This window comes from Papilio xuthus, unplaced genomic scaffold (assembly GCF_000836235.2).
Source record: "Papilio xuthus unplaced genomic scaffold, Pxut_1.1 DF828177.1, whole genome shotgun sequence".
Classification (NCBI taxonomy): Eukaryota; Metazoa; Arthropoda; class Insecta; order Lepidoptera; family Papilionidae; genus Papilio; species Papilio xuthus.
In genome coordinates this window covers 1438492-1457149 of record NW_013530472.1, presented here as the reverse complement: position 1 = coordinate 1457149, position 18658 = coordinate 1438492, and the positions used below count along the sequence as shown (strand labels likewise).

Here is an 18658-nt window from a genome sequence, read left to right as displayed (position 1 = left end):
TACTGGAGTCTTGATTAAGAAAATTACCCATCATTTGGGGCACGAAATATCAATAGAATAAACAGGAACGTGTAAACCTTGACAAGATGTTGCCATGTCATAAAAAAGACGAGGTAAATTGTCACTCATATTTTCTCATAGCATAACTTAGTATAAGTCAAAATAATGTTTAAAGTATTGATAATTGTTTTTTAAACTTTTAAATATTTTAGGTCTAAATACTTCTCTGGCGTTTTAATACCATACCAAAGTTTCGCCAAAAATATAAAAAAAAAATCCGAACGAAATTTATAATTTTATAGAGCGCGACGTCGTCAGCGCGGTATTAAAAAAGTAGCCTATGATATGCCCGCGTGTTTTAGTTAACTTCCTGTTCTGTTAAAATCGTTCGAGCCGTTCTGGAGATTATCTGAAATAAACGCGATCTTGCGAAAGATATACAGACACTCTAATTTTATTAATATGTATAAATAAATACTAAGTCGAGTCGATTTTCTACATATCATTTTTAGTGAGTTTAATATTACAGTAAAAACCACACTGAATAAATTTAATTTTATTTATTTAATTGAATCATTATTTCACTACTGGACTAACAAAGAAGGTAATGTTTACCGCGCCAATGTAAGTTTGATTTTATGTATGCGGGTTTGTATGTTTGTAAATTCCATTGTGGTGGCCTAAAGCCTAAACGACTAAAGCGATTTTGACGAATGAGTTTCATTCGATTCGTCCGCTTCCCCGCTTACAGGGTGTATAACATTGGAACAAAGAACATGTAGCTAACGCAAAAGCTGAAATTCTAAAAAATAGTGAAAAGATGAGTTCACATCTCACTACTCATTGTTTTTTTTATTGTTTAATCTTTTGTTTTAGGATTACTTACAAGTATATTTTAAAATAAGAAAGTGTTTTTTTTTTTTAAACATTTTCTTTTTAACTAAAGTCAATAATTTTGAAATCTTTGTTTTAAAATGCAAACAATATATGACGCTATTTAATCCACTAGAGTCAGTTAGTTGGATTTTCGGTATTAAAAACTAAAATTATGTTATTTAAAAATTAATATTATTGTTGTTCGTTTCTAATTATCTGAAAACCTAGTTAACAGCTTACACTATATTCAATTAATTAAATCGACACTTTTTGCGAATGGGATAATTGCATGTGAAATAAATTTGTTTCCAGAGCTCTACTAAAAGCTGTGAGCAAATGAAATTGGATTTAATTCAGTATAGCTCAGCTTAACGTCCTCGTGATTATTTTTTCCACCCCCAAAAAGCTTTCAATAACAAATGCACTACAGTGCTGGATTGAATTTGAACTATTGAATTTCTCGTATTTTTTTTTTGCGTTTTGATAATTTATATCTGTAAAACTCAACAAACAAAAGTCATTTTACGTGACGTTTTTTCGCTTGAATGATCTGCTTAACAGCCACTTAACAGATTAAATTACTTATTATTGACTTTTTGTTAGGGTTTGTTACGGTTCTCTCACAATAATCAATTTTTAATTATTAATTTGCAAATAAATAAATGTATTATTTATCAAAAGGATTTAATGTAGATTAAAATTGCCTATTACAGTATATCGTTCCGACAAATAGTTTTGAAGATATTTCAAATACAATGAGCTTAACTGAAAAAACCAGCTCAAGGGTCGAGCGCGCCCGTGTTAACAAGGTTTTTACTTATAAAAGGGACATTCCAGGGACACCTGATGGGTACTACTAATATGACAGAGATATTATATATATGTATGTATAGATATGTCGAGCGAGAGCGCCCATAGCATATTGTTCAGACTCTACTTCATGTTAGTTTTAGGCTTCCATACCTCATAGTATTTTTAGGCTTCCATACCTCAAAATTATATTGTCCGTCCGTCTGTCTGTCAAGATCCTGTGTTATTTATTTGCTATTATTTTTTGTACTATATAAGTTTTAAGATTTGTAAATTAGATTTTTAATATATTTTATGGGGAAAGGTGAGAGGAAATAATGCATCATTATAAAGTTTATAAAATTTTATTGAGAACAGCAATTCTTTATAAATATTATGAAACAATTATATTCACTTTTACAGTTTTATAAAAATTTTCATTTGCACAACATTTAGATAATTTAAAAATATCAACAATATTTTAGGAATTTTATTAACGATAAAGAATATAAGGCAAGTTGTTATATATTTCAATGGACATCTTTTTAGCTGTGAATTTGTACTGATAGAAAGAAAAGGTAGTTTTCTTTCTAAAAGTGAAATTCACAGCTAAGACTAAGAAAACATAACATTCTTTATTTATTTTAATTTCTACTCCCGTACATTTACCTAAAAGTGTTATTAAAAATATATAGGACATATTATATTATTATAATAATACAATTTAATATAAAAAATATAATACAAACATTTTTGAGTGTATTATATGTTCATTTTATGATAAATTAATATTAAAATATTAATCTTGTATGAACTTAACACATTATATGCACAATTTTTTATTTCACATTTTCAGACTCTATTAATCGAATCTATCGTCATCTCTATTTAATTCATACAATCTTATTGCCATTATTATTGCACAGATAATGCTAACGGCAATAAACAGCCACATATTATCAAAAAGCAAAAGATAAATAATTAAAACATAGGATTTTCGAAAATTAATATTCATTTTTCTTACAAGAAAGCGAGAAAATATGTAGAGTTTACGGAGCGACGCGTTTAAAAGACTTCAACGTCCGGGTGATAGTACGGCGCACAAACCACTGAAATCCTTGTAAATGTTCGTAAAAGTTTCAAAAAAATTTTTTTTTTCACTTTGAAATTTTAGGCACAAAGTTTGGTTACACTCTCAGTAATTTATTTCACGCGTAAAAGCAGCAGCCGCCGTCCAACACTCACGTCACTTTTCAAATGTATTATGAATTTAAAATTTATTTAAATCACTATTTATTATCACATAAATTAATAGTATTATTTAAAAACGTCACAGTTAAGGATTTTCGGAATTTTTTTATACGTAATAAATTTATTTTCACAAATTCACACTTTTTAATTTTTTTACAGTAAGTTTTTACACTTTAATAATATCAGATAAAATATTTTAGTTACTTTGACAATATTTTTTCAATGCAAAACACCAAAAATGTTAAATTTCCGAAGAAAATTTCAATTTTCGCCGCAACGCACGGAATGTACCGTGTGACGCGTCATCCACCTGTTACTACCGCGCCGTAACTATTATCCTGTAAACGTTTCAGTGTTGCCATACGTCAAAAATTTTCCCAAAAATTTGGGAAAAAATATTTTTATTTTTACATTTACATTTTAATAATCAAGTAATGCAGTAAATATAAAAACAAAGCTTTTGACATGAATTAGGTATGTACCAACTGTTATTACATCAAAATTATATCACCAGCGCCTTTTAAACATTATATTAGGTCATGTGCTGAGATGATGGCTGATAGCAACGACTTTTAGAAAAATCGGTTTAAAACAACTAACACCCTATTCCAACAAGCATTGCACTTATTAACAATCAAATTGCGCATAATGCTTCAATTTTTTTGCAATGGCCTAATTCGTGGAATCAAAATTTATTAAAAAAAAATTAAATTTTAAATATTTTAAATGGATAATTACTTATTTAATGGAATTAAAAGCTGTTTTTTAGTTTTTAGTAGTATTTATTGAGCGTAACTTTAAATATAATATTTTTACTTGTAAATAATACATCAATTTAAATTTATGGAACAATAAATTGGAAATTTTCAAATACTAAGCTTGAAAAATTAATAGAATAATAGAAATGTCAGTAGTGACTAAAATATTTTTTTTGTAGAAATATTTTTATATTTTTTCTTGTCAAATTGAATAATATCTGATTGTAAGTTACTTAACATATTTGCCTTTAACCTTTTGGTGATATGAATAATAAAGTTAAAACTTGCAAATTGATTTATTGGGAGTACTTGTTTTAATTTAAAAGAAATAAGTAATTAACAACCGGTAAGTACATTTAAACTCTGTGGGCTTTTACAACTGCTATCTAATCAATATTTATTTCTTTTTTTGAATAATAAATAATAATAAAAATAAAACAAATTTTCATAAAATATGTAAAATAACGTAAACAAACAGCCCAGTAAACATTTTATGAATATTATCAGTTTCCATTAGAAATATAAATAAGTTGACACCAATGTATTAAAAAGTGTTTTTAATAAGCACTAATATCAAGTAGCATTTTATTTAACTTTACTTGATAATATTTATTTTGTATTCATTGCAAATTAAAATACCTTGCGTAGAAAATGGGGAAAATTTTCCCTACAAAAGTTGGGAAGTTTGAATGCGGGGGTGGGCTCACTGGTTCGCGAGCGGAGAACACTATAAAAGCCGTCGCAACTCCCATCGCAGGTCACAACGCAATAGCGCTCATACGCGCTAACTCGGGTCGCGTCGCTCTCGACACCAGTGCTTTATCCCCCCCCCGGTCGTGTTTAATTTTTCAAAGTGCATCGTAACTGGAATGAAGATCCTCGTACATGGCTATGTACTTGTTGTAGTACATTGATTTTTTTAATTTCTTTATTTGTCGCGATTGTTTTAATTGTTTATTATTTAAGTGTTAAACGATGAAAATTCTAAAACGCGGTCTGGTTTTCTCTATTAGTTTAAAAACGCCCTGCAATAGATTAATTTTCATTTTTACCGTAATTTATTATTTCGATGCGCCGTTTCCGTGGAACATAGAATTTCATTAAAAAAAAATTAGTGAATTATTTTTTTTTCTTAATTATGTCAATCCGCAAAATATGGTGTAATTTGGTGAAAGAACTTCTTCGGCTATTATGTTTCTAAGTTCCGAACATTCCATCTACTACGAATACGTGACCGGTGAAAAACGAACTACAGAATATCTCAGAAGAAACTCAGAAGTGTGGTACAAAATGGGTAAGTATATTAAAAATCTACATTGATTAATTAAATTAATAAAAACTAATTTTACTTGTAATAAATTTATTTTTAATAAATAAAATTAATCAATGGAGGTTTAATACTTTTGAATACTAACTTTGTTGCGTTCTTTTGTTACGCATTCAACAGTTGATGTATTGTGTAAATACGCGTTATTTGTTGGCAAACTCCAAAGGGACCTGTTGCTCCAGCCTGTTGCTTTGATTCGACGTAGTATACCTATTTTGCGTCGGGACTATATTTTGCAACATATAGTTAGTTTTACTTATTTAAACTTAGATTCGATTACTGGACGGAAAAATTTAAATATATATTTTTTATGGATATATAAAATAAAACACAGTTTATTCTATATATTCGTATATATTTTTTTTTAATTTAGACAAAAAAATGAAAAGTGGACATTTTCTTAATTGTAAAAAAATCATGTGTCATCATGGATTTTTTTCGATCTAAAATGATATTTAAAAGAAAAAAATCCTCCATCGAGGGGGTAGGGGGCTTGAAAAAGTAGTGGGCTGAAGGGGTTGGGGTGGGGTGGCGAGGGGGGTGTAACAAATCAATAGCTGATTGAAGGTCAAAACAGCTTGCGTCCCGGGACTGGGAGTAAGCTCGCCACCCCCTAGACCTTGCCTAGACCCCTTGCCTAGGCAATGCGACCTAGATTTTACAGGTGAAGGATATACCTCCCAGTAGTTGGGGGAGCTAACTTTGTTAATTAGGTATCGTCGAAGGGGAAGGGGATGGAAAAAAATACTGGGGATGAGGGGAATAAGCGGGAATATAATGAGTTGTCAAGTATGTTTTATATCCTGCAACCTTTTATATTATAATCAAATTTTTTTTATTGAGATGCTTATTTTTCCAAAATTTCAGATTTATTCCTACCTGTATTTAAAGATTACATTTTGAAAATTTCGTACGATGAGTATTAAAATTCACGCTTTTTTGCGTATTTTAGTCTAAAACCTCACCTCATATCACCAAGAGGATAGGAGTTGGATTGCTAAAGAACATAGAAAATTACACGATTATTGAACGACCACTACGTATTTATTGTTCAAGGTCCAAGCCTCCCTCAGTGTTAGCCTTGACCACCCCGTCTCCCGCGCATCGAGAGCACCTCACCCTACTCGACGCTCGCAGTGGGCGCAGATCTCCCACCCCCTCGGCACGCCCTTTCCCAACCAGCTACGCCTACTATATCGACAATGAACAAAGCATTCTAGAATCGTCGAAGAAATTCTTTAATTTATTTAAGTTGAGAACAAAGCTATGCTTTGACTTTAATTACAATTGAATGCACATTCTTATACTTTGACATTTTTTTTTTAAATATTGAAAGGGGGCATAAAATAATCAGCCAGATAAATTAAAAAAAAAACTTTTTTTTTAATTTAAAATCTACTTCACCTTTTTAATTTTAAATCGAGAATCACAATGAGAGTGCAACAAAGAAAACGAAAACTTCAGACTTTTAATTTTAAGAAGGAAATAAGCATTCAATTATTACGTCTACCCACAATGAAGAGCATGTCGCCTGTCGCGAACATCTCACACCATCGGCGTCTTTGACACATGTTGAAATCTAGATTATCGAATCTTGAGATCGATCTGAAAATTATTTAAATTACTTTATATGAAACGGACTAAATAATAATCACCCTCTATACAATAGATCATTATCTATATCTATTTCAAGATCGGTTGAATTCGGAACAAATGGATTTAAAATACAACAATACGCTCGTAACACAGAGGAGCAGGCAGAGAACAGAGAGCTCAATTTGGCGCGGTCCTGAGACTTTTACTATTCTACATGCAAACATCTACGCATAAATGCAAGTGGGTTTCGAGTGCTCTTACATATTTCAATTATGATAAAATGTCAATAAAATATCCGCGGATAAGCAAAAAAAGTTCGAGATCGAATATTGATTACGGCTGATAGAAATAAGTTTTACTTGAATATTACGCTCGGTTTCCTGCAACCTTCTTTAAGATTTCCAATTCGCTTCTATTCAGTTTTAATTTATTTTCTGATATATAACACATCGGTAGAGTTTTTAATAAGTACCTCACCTTTTTCGTAAATTTAGAGATATGCTTAAACAGTAATTAAATATTTAAGTTTCAAGCGGTACACATAGTTCTTTTGTTAATTAAGACATTTTAAATTACGGTCGCAGTAGAGTACCATGTGTCGCACTCATGGTCGATTAACAGTAACTTAAATAATAGATTTCTCACATTAAATTAAATTCTCCCTATCGAACGATCGATTTGATTGGTTCTATGGATTCCCTTTGTCATCGTTGAATGGGCCCAACGATATTTAATCGCTACGACGGCAAATAGCTACTACAATGTCACCATTTGATCAACGAACGATACTGCAACATAATATTTTTACTTGCTACAATAATTACATTGGCAATCAATATATTAATAATATTTGAAGCGAAAACTTTGGGATCCCTTCCAATTCGGTGACATACCAGGCATAACAATTACATGTCAACTGTATAGAATCGCTCCGCCATCTTGAAAATAACGGACATTTTTTCTTGTCATCGACTTGAGCTCCGGCTTAACTTTAGCGACAAAACAAAAAAAATCATAAACGCTCTATAATACAGTAAGTCACTTATCGAATTAAATCGCCGGGTTTAGAATATTTACGTTACCTTGAGTACCAAGGGCATTAAAGTTAACGTGAAGAAGATTTTTTTTTTAAATTATGGTCGAAATTTGACTTTAATGTGCGCAAAGAAGCTTAGGCCTTGTCTTTAAAATTAGACTTTTTATTCGCTTTTCGGAGAAAGCTAATTATTCAGAGTAATTTAAACTAACTTGACTCCAAGTTAATTATAATTAACGAATTAATACTGGCTTATACTAGTTTTGAACGGTTAAAGAAAAATTAAACTTTTAATCGGAAAAAATAAAGCGTCGAAGGCTCAGGGGTTAAGCATTTGACTTGTAATCTGCTCGTTCTGGATTCAAATACCGCCATATACCAATGTGATTTTTTAATTTACATAATTACATTTGTCCAATTTTTTTACGGTGTAGGAAAACATCATGATGCAACCTGCACATATCCTCAAATAAATTCACAAGTATGGGTGGAGCCAACCAACCAGCACTTCGCCTGCGTGGTTAGGCTTAGTCATCCTTAACTTGAGTAGGCTCCGAGCTCCTCAGTAGGAACGTATAGTGAGCTGATGATGATAAATCTAAAAAAAAATATCTAGTGCAAAAACTAGGAAATCGTCGATCTAGAATAAATTGAGAATTGAAACGCTTATAAATTTTTATTAGATGAACTCATATTTATGAGTAGGTAGTCTACGACTCGAACAACTCCGTATAATTTAGCATAAACAACTTGAGCTATCAATCTCTGGACTTATTTTTGCAAAATACATTTCAATCGATCTGTAATCTGATATTTGACTAAAATATTTTATTTTGCATGGCAACAACAAATATTCTTAAAAATATTTTTATAATTTTATCAATTCACTTTTAACTAATTTGTAATAATGTGTATTATTTGTAATAAAGCGTTTTAGACGCTTTATACCTAAATAGACATTTTGGAAATAAATATGATACGTTCTAATGTTGCTATAGTTACCTAAATATTTTTTTAAACTCTTTTCTGAATTATTAATTTCTATTGGTGGTTGGTTGGCTAACTTTATACTGTTTGAATAATACTTCATACATACTTTCAACTTCAAACTTGACATTTATAATTGAATAGAACAAGTTTTATGTTAGGATATTATACTCAAAACAATTCAAGCTTAAAAACAATTCTTAAATCCTTGTACTTACGTACGTAAAGATTTCAAAGAACAATTTTTAATTAACCCAATCACAACAAGAAAGTTGAATAAAGAAACCATTGTAAGTTTTCAATTTTCCAAGACATAATAAAAAAGTTGAAAAAAGGGACCATTGTTATTGAAATTGTAACTTTTCCATTTCAACGATACATTTCTTGAGCTTCATTTCTGACCTTGAACAAATGTAACTGCGTTTTATAAAACTCATTGAAACTGTATTCAAATTGTAATACTGTACCGTACTTATCGAACTATGGAAAGGAAACTGTATCTAAACTTTAAAACTACCCACAATTGAATAACAATACTTAAGTTCTCAATTCAAAAGAGAAGCAACTAATCATTGGTTCAATATTTTAGTAGACTTTTAGTAGATATGCTTCTGAGTATATTGTGTTTATAAATATCCTATAATAACTTTAACCCTTATTGTGGCAAGATTTTTTTGAAGAAAAGCAAAAAAAATTAAAAAAAAAACTAACTTAAAAATAATTTTACTTTACAAAATGAACACGAGGGTTAAGTATTCTCTTAAGTTACTACTAAGTAATTAACATCACACACACAACGTGGGGGCATCAAACTTTACTGAATACCGCGATAAGTACCTCTCACAATATTATTTGCATTTTGTGTTGATTAATAATTCTTGCTAGAGCGTCTCATTTACATCTTATTCTTAGTTTACAAGTACTAGAAATATCTAAAGATGAAGGTTCAGAATACGATATATTAAGCATCTTAATTAGGTTTACAATTATATGAATAGTATCTTATTTCGACGTCTGATAATTTCGAAACTAAATATGAAATCTCAAAACGTAGCGAGTTCTCTTAAATAGGAAACACAATGCGACATTTTCAATCGATTATTCGGACTGTAATAAGCTGTATGGAACGAGTAGTACAAAGGAAAGTAATTTGTTAATTACTTTCCTTTGTACTACTCCTTCCAGGTCAGTAAAATCTATTTGCAGGAATATCTAAACAGTGGAAATCAAAATATCGATTGTAACCAGTACTAGCATGCTAATGGTGTGCGCCAATTACCTACATTCTAACAAATCTATGTATAAGTAGGACTTTTTTATGAAAGCATGTGTACACCTAGATAAATTTAAAAAATTTAAAAAATCTCAAAAAAAAAACAAAAAAAAAAGTTACAGTATAATTTTTTTAGACTTAGACTTTTTAGCTTTAAAACTTTAACATAGTCTTTTATATGATACGTTAGATTTCGAAAGTATTACTCACAAGTGCACATTTAAAAGTTGTTATGGGACTGTCATGTTCAGAAGAACGAAAGTCCCTGAAAGAAATAAAGAGAAAAAAAATTAAAAGTTAAGTTGCACCGATTTGTTATAAAGTTGTTTTTTACTATAAAAATATTATAACAGTGAGTGTTAACATCTTAACGATAAATAAATAATAGCTTTCAAATAATATCGGTTAAAATCAAAACCTCAAAATGTAAAAACATTTCATCAATCAATTTTTAAATATGATCAGAAAATTTATAGACTCTAAAACTATTATCTGTAGTCTGTTCTGACAGTTACGGAAAGTAGCGGATATTGAATTTTGCACTGTCTGTTCATGAGTTGGATTTAAAATTCGTTCAGATAGTATGAGAAATATAATCTGCCAGCAACTGTCGGGGAATAGCATGCGGTGTCGAGAGGTAACAGATTTCAATGCTCTAACGGCTAATCGATTTCCGTTACACTCAAGAACATTTCTACCAATTTGACATACGTAGACGAAATAACTTTAGAATAGTTTTCTAAAAACTTTCTTTTTAATCTATCTTTTCTTTAAGAAACAAAAAAATGAAAATCTCATGATTTATTATCAACACATCATGTTTCTGTTAGAGCCCTTATTAATGCAACTTCTTTTCCATTTTAGTTCAAGATTCGTCACAACCTGGTCACACCTCAAGATTCAAAGCATTTTGGGCTCGAAAATTTGGATCAAGCTCTACAGTACCAACAATATTAAAAGACGCTAATGCATCGGAGGATAAGAAAAACAACGGAAAGAAGAAGCAAATAACTTTTGTAGAGCCTCATCGGCTTCCTAGAGTAGGCTCTTGGGAATCTCCATCGCGTTCTTTGATAACTATCAGCAGGGGTACTCAAACTCCTACCCAGTCACCTCAGAAGACCAAACGCAGTAGGGAACCTTCTCCCGAGCCAGGTCCTTCGCATCGGTATCCCGCGCCTAAGATCCGCTTAGAGAAATCCAAATTTCGGCGGTACCCAGCGCCTGAATTTACATCTGATGCTTCTACAAACACTTCTGTCGAAAACAGTATACAAAGCCAGCTCGCGAAAAACCCCAATAAGTATCTTCTTTTGGCAAGGCTTGCCTTAGCAGTGCCAATAAATTCAAAAACTGGCTTAGCATACATACGCCCACGAAGTAAATCTCTAGAGGCGTACAAATCAACATACAAAGTACAAAGCCCAAGCCACTCGTCTCCCCCCTCCCCAGCTCCATTCGCACCAGGAGAGAGTCGGCGACAATCGTTCACATATATTTTTAGGGAGACGTATGAATTTGAAGACTTGTCGTCAGGGAGCGAGGACGGCAGTTGCACAGACTTTTCTTCTAGATTCAGTCGTCTTTTTGAGAATTACAGAGAATACGAAAATATCCGCGGCAGGCTTTGCACGTCGGAGCCTCACAATATAAACTCGCTGGCCGACCTTCCGTATTTCAACCAAGAATCATACTATCGCAATAATTATAGAACAAGATCTGCAATGAATCCTCTTGAAGATCACGAACGGAAAGTTATTATTGAGTTCTGTCACCTTTTAGAGAAGTCGAAGCAGCTCTTCAATGGTTTACGGTGAGTTTTGTTAATATTAGTTGCACAGTTATTTGATTATTTAGTTATTATGTATAGGTGTCATTTGTCAACTATTATTTGTTTTCAATTTTACTATTTTGCAGTATTCGAAATAGTAACAAAATAGTTTATTTTTCTTTTTTAACTTAATATTTGATTTACAATGTAACATGCAATTAAAGCGTTACGTCAATAAGGCTTGTAAGAAATTAAATTTTATTAAATATATTTTAAATATCTAGTTACTAAATTCACTATTATATAACAGGGAGCTCCCCCAATATGGCCACAGGCAATGGCATTCATATTTTGGGCGTACTTTTGACGTTTACACAAAACTGTGGAAATTCCAACAACAACACCGCGGTGTACTCGACAACAAGTACGGTCTCAAGAGGTGGCAGATTGGGGAAATTGCATCGAAAATCGGGCAACTGTACTACCACTTTTAGTAAGTATTAAGACACATTCAATGACATAGAGTTAAATCAAATAGGATTTTGTTTTAATTTATCGGATAAAAACTTTTGCCCATACAGCCTACGCACTAGCGAAACTGGATATTTGAGTGAAGCATTTTCATTCTATTCTGCAATTCGAGGCCGCAGTTACTATACGCAGGCGAGCCGAGAAGACAAGTGCGAACTGATGGTTAAGAAGCTCCGATACTACGCAAGATTCATTGTTGTCTGCCTTCTCCTCAAGAAACTGGCTCTCGTAAGAGATTTGATTAAAGAACTAGATAAACAAATCGTTGAGTACGGAGCAACATACGATCCAGATGACCAGATAGAATGGACTTTCGTTATGGATGAAGTCAAAGCCTTCATAGTCGCTGAAGCTGCCGTGACTGTTCTTCATCCGGACAACTATCCCATAGTTCTCTCTCATAGGTACCGTACAGTTACTTCTTAATAACTTTTTATGCCGAACAGGAATAGACATATAGTTTATTCCTAATTAACATGATGAGTAAAATGAAAGTATTGAATCTAATGATAACTTATGTGGTCATGTGCTGAGATTTTTTGACCAACATTTTTTTAAATTAATATAAAATGAAAGATTTTATAGATGTTTGTTTTTCGTTTCACATTTTCCTAGACTCAACATGATGAGCGTCCCACCGCCGGAGCGTCCAACAGCAGCAACTCTAACACTTCAAGAAGCCGTTATAGTGGGCAGCGTATCGCAGCAAGTTAAATTCTCAGAACTAACGATGGATATGTACCGAATCTTGCAAACCCTAGAATGGGAACCAACTGGGGAAATGCCTCAAGTGTACAACGAATCCCCGCGACATCGCTTCGGTCCAACGCCACAGATTATTAAAGGTAAACTTAGCTACGAATAAAATGCAATTGTTACGATATTATACAGTAACAAATGCAGTTCAAGATATAAAGACTAGTTATCGCACGCGAATACGTCTTCACGGAATCTAGAAGAAAAACTTTGTCCACACATCCGTTCTGGATATAACTTCTAACAAACATCCATCCATCCAAACATTCTCAGTGTTAAAATTAGTAAGATTGATCTAACTCTCTGCGTCACTGTTACTTTACATAAAAATATGTTTACGTGAAGCCCTTACTAGATGAAAAGAATTGTTATTTAAGGCAAAGTTACACGACAAAACTTGTTTTGTAATCGAATGTTTACTTACTACGTTAAATTGCTTACTTTAGAGTTCATTTTACTTTTATCCGGTGCAAAGCGATATCACTGGTTAAATTAATGCTGTGCGTATAATCTTGCGAAGTTTTAGACATTATTAATTAGAATCCTTTGTCGCGAATGGCGCGCTTTCATTACAAAGACGACATTTTAGTAAGGCTAGTGTTGGGCCAGTACACCGTCACAGTGTCGGATTTTCTTCCTAACAGAAATACAGTAAAAGATCTTTACTCGCGGGGTACACGTTCCATATATCAAAAAATATTTTAGTCGCGAAATTGGGACACATTTTTTTTAATCCGCGAATAGTGAAAACGCGAATAAAGGAAGCACGAAAAAGGAGCTTTTACAGTATTACAAATCTACATTATTTATACAAACTCTACTTTTTACGGCGTATTTTTAAGATACTATGTCGCGAATTTACCTGATTTAATGTGTATTATTCTAAAATTGATATTTTTGGTTCAGCCTACAACCACGACAACACAGGACGTCATGAAAATCCTCACAAGTACCTGCTATTCAAGCCATCAGCCGCCCAAGTGTTGGTGTACTTAGCCAGTGGTTGCTTCGACCTGCCCTCTAACGGCGTTCTGCTCCTCTACATATCTGCCGATGCTTATATTGTCCCCGCTTCGAAAGTATCTGAAGACAGTAAGTATATTTATCCTAACTGGTTGTGTTATACTCATAGATATGCAAAACTATTGACTATCAAATTTTCAATCTTTTTCCTGTTGCTTGCGACTTTTACGATATAAGTGTGTAATTTTATCACAGAAAACTACAATAATTGTTAAATCTTCGCATTTATAAAATTATTAAATCTTTTTGCGAATTATTATACCTTAATAGTCATGCTTTGCGTCAATAATAAAAACAACGTAAGAAATGAATTACAATGTACTTGTTTAGATTTTTTTAGTAAGTAGAATTTATTCTCATATCTATATCTAGATATCTTATAAATATGTAAATATATTTAGCTGTTACTACATTAATCAAGTAGCGAAAACTCATCACGGCTAGTATTAAAGGAGTCTATCAAATGTTAACTCAAGCCAAAGGGAAAAAGAAACGCAAACAAATCGCTTACGTTCAGATTCCTTTGAGCGAAAGTTTCTAAAATTGAGCTGATGTTTAAATGTCTGTATTTATTTATATCAAGAGTTTTACTGCAAAGCGAAAAATTGCAACGGTTTTGATGCAAACAAACCAATTGCTTTTTGATCTTTGAGCTCTCATCAAACATTTGCTACATTAATGCAGGTTTATACGTGCAGCCGAGCGATTTAATATTTCATTAAAATGTCTTATTATACCGGACATTGCGGTCGTTCTTGAATCATCAACCTTTTGTTTCATGTTGATGTCCACTTAGATGAAAACTGCTTTATGCACACAACTCTAGAAGCTTTCAGTCCATTTTTGTTAGCCATATCATTTTCATCATACTTTCTCAAATAGTAATACGCGACTGAGTGCAATAAAAAGAAGGTTAATTCTGCAATGACTATACCTTTTGTGCAAAAAAACGAGTAACAGTGATTGTTTTTGCAGCTGGATACGACATCGGAGGTCTTATGACAAATGTCAAGAGCGACTTGTATCGGGACCGGGAAAAGGAAAGAGAAAGAGAAAGGGATAGAGATAGAACACGAGAGAGAGACCGTGACCGGGAAAGGGATCGCGAGCGTGACAGGGAAAGGGTTTGGGATCGTGATAGGGATCGCGAGCGAGACAGGGAGCGTGATTCCGATCGTGACAGGGAACGGGACAGAGACAAAGGCGATCGTGATCGCGATCGCGATCGCGAGCGTGACAGAGAAAAAGGCGATCGTGAACGAGAGCGGGACAGAGACAAGGGTGATCGTGAACGGGACAGAGAGAAAGGCGATCGTGACCGAGACATAGATGCGTCTCGTGAACCAAGACCGTCACAATCTAAAACCAAAGATTCCCAATGCATCCACCCTGGGGACTTGTACCCGTTTACCCGATGCCCCCTGTTCATTATCATCGACTCGGACAACTCGTACATCTTTCAAAACATTCCGCGGCACTTCGCGCAGCCGCTCATCGTACTGATGTCGCCGTTGGAAGTTCCGAGTACATTTCCTTGTAAGTATACATTTGTAATCTAGACAAATATACTTCAACATTGTATTTCATTCGTTATACTTCTTCTCAGTCTTACTCAAAATTAGTTCTGATTTTTTATATGGGTACATTAACAAACGTTTGCAAGAGTCAAGAGTTTTTTAAGGTGTCATGACATAAATTGCATTAAATAGTAAAAGAAATCAGTTAAAAAAAATACATTTGCAGTTAAAAACAAAAGACAACACAACACAAGAAATATGGCGAAATATAGAAATAGTAAAGAGAAAATGTGTTTTGTTACAGCGGATTACAGGAAGGAGGGCAGTTTGTTCACGCTGTTCCTGCACTCGCCGCTGTCGGCATTCTGCTACTGCTGCGACATTAAGACAGTGCCGCTGGTGCAGTGGGAACGCTCGCAGAGCTACATCGAAGCCTTCATAATAGAAGCCGCGCAAGTCATGATGAGACATCGCATTGGTAACTACAACCCAGTTCCAAATATAGACCTAAAATTTTGCAAACTTCATTTACTACAAAAAGGAGTTAAATTATAATTTAGCATTCCCTATTTTGATGTTATGGAAATTACTAGATAGTTATAATAATATGAGGTGAAATACCAAAACGATGTTGCCTAATCCACAATTATTTTTCATATTCTTAACCTGAAAATTACCACATATTCCAATTCTTTGAAGCAATTTTTTATATTTAGCCTTAACCTATAAGTAAAAAAAATATATATTTTCCAGACCCAGCATTCATAGCATTCATGGCGGATGACTTCTTGCGGCTGCTGCTACTTCGCTTCATATTCTGCGCCGTGGCTCTGCGCATGCATCGCGGCTTCCGCTCCAGGAACCAGCTGCCCCGCTCCTCGCCCCCGCTCCCTGACGATTTACTCGAGCACCCGACCCTCGTGCACATCATCATGGACTTAGCTGTTCATCTGCAGGTAACTTACATTTCACGTACACAGGATGTCTGAAAATAAAAATATTTTTATTTGCGTTTATTAAATAGGTGTTGCGTTGCAACTGGTTCTACAGTCCGTCCAATTATAATTTTGTTAAATGAACAACGATATCTTCGTTCTAAATTTTTTTTAGGAATTAAACAGTTCTAAAAATAGTTTTTGTAGCGTCTGCTATGAAAATTTTATCTTAACGTTTAATTTCAGGTTAGAAGCCACTTCCATGATTCATCTGGTCCACCAACTACCAGCAACTAATTGAAAAAAAAATACATTTTGAAAAATATTTCTTTAATATTAGTAGGTGTGTAGATCATTTTACTGTTTGCATGTTATTTAAGAATTTAATAGCAAATGTTTATTGTCATAATAGACATAACTTTATATTTCAAATTGTTATAAAATAGCAAATATGCGATTACTGATCGGCAGGGTAGGGGATTAGTTGGACAAGGTAATATTCTTATTCTTATACAAACTCTTTTATTCATTAAAGATAGATAACGCATCTCCTACTGTTTAGCTTGTTGAGGTTGTCTGTGGACTGCGGTCACTTCGCTATTTTAGCGAAATCAGGTGGTCACTTATTGGTTTGCCACCTTCTGGTAGAAAAAAATTGATAGCAACATTTTTTCAATCATTAATGGTGACTAATAAAAGTTATCCACTTTTAAACAAGTGGATAATAGTATTATTTTGCAATATTTTATTAGTTATTTACACATTAATTTAAGTAAAAGTTGAGTTTGTTCTTTACTAGTATTTTTTTTATTAATAGTTGTCGTCCGCGACTCGATTCGCGTGGAATGAAAAAAATCTAAACTAGTTTCCGGCAATTGTTCGAATATATATATTGCCGGGAACTAGTTTAGATTTTGTAACAAACCATTTGTAAATCTATATACAGGGTGGCCCAAAGGGTTACGTACATAGGATAGGGGGTAATAGGGATGGTCACAAGGGTCACCAGAAAAATAAAATAAAAATTCCCCTCTGGGTATTAAAAAAAATAAAGGGCATTTTTTAAAAACTTAAAAGTTTTACACCTTCTGGGGCAATTATGTAACCAATGACCTACAAATATTGCTACATTAAAAAAAAAACTATTATGTTATCGTCAATAACCCTTTATCAATATGAAATAAAAAAAACAATACAACTAACGAAGATTTTAAAGAAAATTAAAATTGCCCCAGAAGGTTAATTTTCTTTAAAATCGTTGTTAGTTGTATTGTTTTTTTTTTATTTCATATTGATAAAGGGTTATTGACGATAACATAATAGTTTTTTTTTTAAATATAGCCATATTTGTAGGTCATCGGTTACAAAATTGCCCCAGAAGGTGTAAAAATTTTCAGTTTTAAAAAAATGCCTTTTTTTTAATACCCAGAGGGGAATTTTTGTTTTATTTTTCTGGTGACCCTTGTGACCACCCCTATCATCCCCCTTCATATGTACGTAACCTTTTGGGACACCCTGTATATATATATATATATCTATATATATTATAAAAAAAGTTTTATTTTAAAGTTGCGTTCGTATTTTACTAGTTTTTTTGGTGTGAAAGAGTTAAGGATTTTGTAAATATTAATTCGATGGTATATAGGTTAGATAGGTTAAAATCTTTCCTTATTTTGTTATTTTTAGTAAAAAATGTATTTAAAACATTACTAAGGTACTTACCAAAAATTGTGTTCAAATACAGTTCGTTTCATAGCGAAGCTGTATGTTTTAATTTTAAGTCTATAAATTTGTCCAGTTATTAAATAGTTTGAAAAGTTTTCGGGGTGGTTTCAAAAATCTCGACTTTTGTAAATTTCGACTTATAGTATCCGAATTTTTACTTTCCAATTACAATTTTTACTCATTAATCTCTTAACAGCAGCTTTATTTATTGATTTGTTTCTTTATGACAATAGTATCCTTCTTTAAATATACAAACATATTATTTCTTAATTTGTGTTCTTGCATAATTTTTCTCGTTCATGCAAATAATAGTTTTGGGCTCTTACGACGTTCCCAGAAAACTTTTCAGACAACCTTAATTATTCGTACTAAATAACTGGACTATTCATTTATTTTCTTAAATAATTTTAAATCAAAAAAAAAGTAGATAATATTTATTTATAATTCACGAATTCATTACCGCTTTTAGAGTATCATTGCATTTAGAAAGTTTAGTCTTCGCCTCTC

General features: G+C 32.7%; 1 protein-coding gene across 1 annotated transcript; it reads left to right on the top strand.

Moving 5' to 3' along the window:
• The first annotated feature begins 4904 nt into the window (after positions 1-4904).
• Positions 4905-16723, top strand: LOC106113587 (protein SCAI). The gene is made up of 10 exons (XM_013306421.1): positions 4905-4968; positions 10758-11706; positions 11975-12157; positions 12246-12599; positions 12811-13040; positions 13858-14043; positions 14950-15510; positions 15796-15969; positions 16245-16447; positions 16673-16723. Exons 1-10 carry the CDS (start codon positions 4965-4967, stop codon positions 16721-16723), a joined length of 2895 nt encoding a protein of 964 aa, XP_013161875.1. The 5' UTR covers positions 4905-4964.
• The last annotated feature ends 1935 nt before the right edge of the window (positions 16724-18658 follow it).